This window comes from Sapajus apella, unplaced genomic scaffold (assembly GCF_009761245.1).
Source record: "Sapajus apella isolate SASKATOON/1434 unplaced genomic scaffold, GSC_monkey_1.0 scaffold42, whole genome shotgun sequence".
In the NCBI taxonomy this organism is placed as follows: Eukaryota; Metazoa; Chordata; class Mammalia; order Primates; family Cebidae; genus Sapajus; species Sapajus apella.
In genome coordinates this window covers 14,607,802-14,613,634 of record NW_022436982.1, presented here as the reverse complement: position 1 = coordinate 14,613,634, position 5,833 = coordinate 14,607,802, and the positions used below count along the sequence as shown (strand labels likewise).

Sequence of the window (5,833 nt, the reverse complement as noted above, 5' to 3'; positions counted from 1 at the left end):
ACATAAATCTAGAGAGGAAACTGAAGATCAAACTATACCTGGCCCTCTGGGTGTTATTAATTTGCAATTGTCTGTGTTTAGAGGATACATTGATGGGGAGAACCTGGAGGAAGGATGGCACATAGCCACAGGAAACACTGGCAAGAAAACCTTCTCTAAATTACTTGTTAATACCTTGGGAGAAGGTCTTCTTAAAACTATTGAAAACTATTGGCTTTCAATAACTCAACGAAATTTTTCATTTTTATCTATTTATTTATTTATTTATTTATTTATTTTGAGACGGAGTTGCACTCTTGTTTCCCAGGCTGGAGTGCAATGGCATAATCTCGGCTCACTGCAACCTCCACCTCCTGGTTTGAGGGATTCTCTTGCCTCAGCCTGCGGAGTAGCTGGGACTATCAGTTCCTGGTGTCAAAAACCCTGGGGACTACTGGGCTGTACCATCTAGGTTTGTGAGACTATACTCTATGATGTTCACACAATGGCAAACTGACCTAATGATGCATTTATCAAAACATATTCCCACCATTAAGTGACAAATGACTATTTAGATTATGAAAAAACAGTACAGCTATATTTTTCCCTAACTTGCATCCTTTTGTGCCATTCTGTATTCTTCATTTGAAACAAAATTTTAGGGCATTATCTGAACCAAAGGATCACCAGGACAGATGAGCCTATCATTGTCATCAACATTGGCTAGCTCTCCCATATGGATGATAGTTCCTAGCAGCACTGTACAAGCCAGGTGAGAAAAGGTTCTATATATCACCTCTGCATTTATTTAACACCACAAGGGAATCAGTTATTTGCGACAACAATTTCATCTGCAAGAGCAAAGACATAAATTGATAGAGATCACACTAAAAGTTTTCTAATCCAAAGGAGGCTAGTTCTTCTCTGTTTCATAGAAACAACTTGACAACAGTTCAGGAAGTAAGGAAGTGGCCATTCTTCTTTCAAACACACATCCAGATCCAGGTTGGAAAAACAAGTATTTGCCTACTTGGGGTATGTACAGCTTGTGCTAACAGAAGATGAAAACATGTGAGGTGTCAAGCCTCAGCACTTTTGTTCCAAGCTCACCTGAGTTGATGGCTGATTCAGAATAGGCAGTCTCTCCTCCATCCTGTCTAGCCCCTTACAGGCATAGGTATTGGCAATTGCAACTAAAATCACAAATGGGAAAGTGTTAATGTAGTGTGTACGTATAGAATGAACACATTACCATAACTTATACTTTTAGCTTTACAAAAATGGCAAGAACGTTGATCTTTTACCACAGAATGAATTGCCTGGTTTCTTCAGCTCTGACAACACGAGGCCTGGCAAGTTGCTGGCAACTTTCTTCTGCAGATAAGGAAGCACCGGGGTGTGAGGGAGGAGCAGGCAGAGGCAGTGAAAGGCCAAACAGGAAGCTGGCTCTGAAGCTTCTTCCTCATCAACTGGCCCCTAACGTTAATGCCAAGAATAGCCAGGCTTTCCCTGAACTCTCATTCAGAGAATAAGCCTTTCCCTGGAAACCGTCTCAAAATTAGCATTCCCGTGCCGGTTTAATCCCTACCTACACTTACTTCAGCACATGACAGTGTATTTGGGGTTCTCATAGGGAAAGAGTATGCTAAGACCACCCTGGATCTCCCTAACAAGGGAGATTTTAGTGTGAGCTTCCTGCTAAGAATACCAAGCCAAGTACTAGCACCAAATTCATTTAGGAAGTAGCAGATTTGGAATGGCTGGTCTCTAAAGGCTCTTGATAATCCTAAAAGTCCCTGGCTTAACTATTTGAGGGAGGAATGATTTAAATCTTTATTCAAAAGCAGTTCATGATGTGGAGAAATTGGAGCCTCCATATAGTGTTGGTGGCAACGTAAAATGGCACGGCTGATTTGGAAAACAGTCTGGCAGCTCAAAAGCTTAAACAGTTATTATATAACCCAGCAATTCCACTCCTAGGTATATACCAAAAAAACCTGAAAACATATGTCCACATAAAAACTTGTACACAAATGTTCACAGAAGCATTATACATAATCTCCAAGAGTAGAATGAACCCAAACATCCATTAATTGAGGAATGAATAAATAAAATATTATCTGTCTAGACAGTAAATTACTATTCCACAATAAAGTGTGGAAGTTACTGCTTCATTCCTTTTTATCCCTTTCATCCGGCATAATGTTTTGAAAGTTAATCTATCTTTCAGATTAGTAGCTGCCTCAGGGTGGTTGGAAGGAAATGAGGGAGAGACTAGTAAGTATGAGAGTATGAATATTCTCATAGTTTTACTTGAAGTGTCATAAACTGCCAATGCTATGAAACAGGCCTTCGATGGCCAGGCATGGTGGCTCACACCTGTAATCACAGCACTTTGGGAGGCTGAGGTGGGCGGATCACAAGGTCGGGAGTTCAAGACCAACCTGGCCAATATTGTGAAACCCCATATCTACCAAAAATACAAAAGTAGCCGGGTATGGTGGCAGGAACCTGTAGTCCCAGCTACTCAGGAGACTGAGGCAGGAGAATCTTTTGAAACCGAAAGGAGGAGGTTGCAGTGAGCTGAGATCACACCACTGTACTCCAGCCTGGGCAACAAAGCGAGACTGTCTCAAAAAAAATAAAAAAGAAAAAGAAGCCGGGCACGGTGGCTCACGCCTGTAATCCCAGCACTTTGGGAGGCTGGGGCAGGCGGATCACCTGAGGTCAGGAGTTCGAGACCAGCCTGACCAATATGGTGAAATCCCATCTTAAAAAAAAAAAAAGAAAAAAGAAACAGGACTTCTGTGATAATGAGGGTCACCTGAAAGTTTCTAGGTAAAGGCAGTGTATGCCCCAGGAAGGGCTGAGGAGTCCCTGATGTTACTGCTGTGAGCTCAGGGGCTTACCACTGACCAGTCCCTTGACTGCATCTTGAAAAATCAGAACTCACTTTGCGGCTCTAGCTTCTGGATGATGGGCAGAGCACTGGTCAGGGCCACCGAGGTGATGGTCTTCACGCCCTTCTCTGCCATCTCACACACAGACTTCAAGTAGGGATACTGGTCCTTTGTATTGACATAGGCTGAGGACATGAGGTCATATGTAGAGCTCACCAAGGGCAGGTTGACCACCCGAGTCACCACACTCTGCAATCAAAGTAGGGAGGGTGGGCTTGTTAATCTCTCAAAACACAAGAGGAGAGAAAGTAGGCAAAGGTTACTCAAAATTCATACCAGTGGTGGATCAACTGCAACGGATCCCATTTTTCTTACTGGAGAGAGAAATCTGCAGAAAAGAGAGTTATTTCAGAACACTGGGATAAGACTTTCCCAAATTTGTTCCCAAATGCAAGCAAATGCTGATTTCATGTAGAGAAAAAAATCAAGATGAGTTTTGTGTAGTCTTCTGCACTTCTTTCCACTCTCCAGCTCTCAGAGTCCCCCTCCTGAAAGACCCACACGCACACAACCCCACTCCCTCTTCTGAGGCAAGGTTTCAGAGCTTATGTGTAAACTTGCAATACTCAGGAGGGAAAAGCAAAGTTGTTGATATACTTGTCTTGTTTCTCCACCAAGATATAGAGATGCTTTTGAAGGACAGGATCTGTTCACAAAAATGCTAGCCAAATTAAAATCCAGGTTAAGACTAAAGAGATTTCAAATAGAAGACATCTTGGTCTGCCTGTATTATTCTGGGGATCACAGGACTATCAAGTGGGAACCCTTTGCGGGGGACATATTAAAACTTCCTTGTGAAAGGATGGAAGCTAGTTTAGGAGAAACTACGCATGAGAGCAAGGAGGTGCTCTGAGGAAGAAGCATTTCAGGACGCCTTTAAACATCACCTTATTATCCCCAAAGCCCATCCCTACACAAAGCCACCAGCAGGGGAGCTGGGAGAGAAAGAACCTGCTCGCTGTCCTCTGTGCTCGGGCCTGCCAGCTCACCCTCCCCTCGCCAAGATTCCACTTCTGCAGGAAATAAGCCACCACTACCCTGAAGGCGGAAGAGACGCCAGTATCGTCAGCCCACTCCCATTCGGTACCCACAAAATGTGTACCCATAAAACATGGTTTTCAGGCCGGGCACGGTGGCTCACGGCTGTAATCCCAGCACTTGGGGAGGTTGAGGCGGGTGGATTGCTTGAGAGCAGGAGTTCAAGACCATCCTGACCAACATGGTGAAACCCAGTCTCTGCTACAAATACAAAAATTAGCCGGGCATGGTGGCGCTTGCCTGTAAACCCAGCTACTCCGAAGTCTGAGTGAGAATCGCTTCAACCTGGGAGGTGGAGGTTGCAGTGAGCCGAGATCGCGCCACTGCACTCCAGTCTGAGCGACAGAGACTCGGTCTCAAAAAGAAAAAAAAAATTCGGCTTTCTAAAGCATTTGCCTTTCGATACCGTACCTTGGACAAATGTTAATTGTTTCCCCACAACCATCTAGGCAGGCCAAGGGTCATTTGATAGCAATCGCCCTCAATCTGTTGGCAGGAAAGAAGGCTCAACGCACAAAGGCGAGGGTGGAAAGCGCCGGTCCAGGAGTCTGCACCCACCCGGCCAGGACCTGGAAGCCGCGAGGCTGGCGGGGTCCCTGACCACCACCCCCGCCGTCCCGCGCACCTTAGAGCCCCGCGGGGAGCATAGCAGCGGCCCCGAGGCCCCGGGGAGCCCCCCACCCCATCTGGGCGCCGCTGGGGTCCCCGGACCGGCTCGCTGGGACACCGAGTTGGGCGCTCACTCACCGTCGGACGGCAGCGAATGGCGAAGAGCAGGCGCGTCCGGAAAGCGATTCCGGCAGCCAGAACCCGGGCAAAACGTGGGGCCCGCGGGCGTCCGGGCTATTAACTCCGCCTAGCCGCCCCTCCCCGCGCCTCCGCAGCACGTGACCCGCGGCAGCGCGCCGGGTCCCAACCCCGAGTGTCGCCCTCGGGCACGTCCCGGCGCCCTCCCCCAACGCTGGCCCTCCTAGAGGGGTGGGGGCCAGGTCCCAGTGGGAGGGTGCGCTGCCTGGGTGAGGGGCCCCGCCGCGGGCCGAGGAGCCTATCGGGAGCGGAGCCGGGGTCCTGCCTGGGGCGGCTGGGAGTTAGGGTAGCCCTGCCTGGGGTCGGGGTCCTGAGAGACCCGGGGCAAATGGGAAACGAAAACAAATTCACACTAACTTGTTGAATGACGTTAGTCCTCAGAATAGAACTCATTAAAAGTGAAAATAGCGGCCGGGCGTGATGGCTCACGCCTGTAATCACAATACTTTTGGAGGCTGACGCGAGAGAATCTGTCGAGCCCAAAAGTTCGAGACCATCCTTGCTAAGATTTTTTTTTTTTTAATTAAAAAAATTTAAAAATAGCCCAGCGTCGTGGCGCACGCATGTGGCCCCAGCTACTTGCGAGGCTAAGATGGGAGGATCGCTTGAGTCTGGGAGGACGAGGCTGCAGTGAACCGAGATCGCGTGGCGCTGCACAATGGCTTCTCCGCTGTTATTTACAGCGAACTAATAACTTTTAAAAGTTTTGTGGAGGCTGGGCGCAGTGGCTCACGCCTGTAATCCGAGCACTTTGGGAGGCCGATGCGGGCGAATCACCTGAGGTCAGGAGTTCGAGACCAGCCAGGGCAACATAGCGAAACCCCGTCTCTCCCAAAATGCAAAAGAGAAAAAAAAAAAAACGTAGCCCGGCGCGTGCTTCTGTAGGCTCAGCTAGTCCCACCTGTTTGGCGGGGTTGGGGGTAGGGTGGGGGAGGCTAAGGGTGAGAGAATCGTTTGAGCACAGGTGATCGAGGCAGCGAGGAGTTAAGATCGCACCACTGGACTCCAGCCTGAGTGACAGTAAGACCCTGTCTTAAAAAAAAAAAAAA

At 48.1% G+C, this 5,833-nt stretch overlaps 1 protein-coding gene across 1 annotated transcript in view; it reads right to left on the bottom strand.

The window, feature by feature from the left end:
• PLIN2 (perilipin 2) overlaps positions 1-4,924 on the bottom strand; it is a 16,972-nt gene extending 12,048 nt beyond the window's left edge. Inside the window, exons 1-5 of the mRNA XM_032300057.1 lie at positions 4,725-4,924; positions 3,216-3,267; positions 2,933-3,128; positions 1,073-1,172; positions 89-137 (exon numbers count right to left, since the gene is read on the bottom strand). Coding sequence (XP_032155948.1) covers positions 89-137; positions 1,073-1,172; positions 2,933-3,128; positions 3,216-3,245 — 375 coding nt within the window. The 5' untranslated portion in view covers positions 3,246-3,267; positions 4,725-4,924. The remainder of the gene's footprint in view (positions 1-88; positions 138-1,072; positions 1,173-2,932; positions 3,129-3,215; positions 3,268-4,724) is intronic.
• Positions 4,925-5,833: the final 909 nt, after the last annotated feature.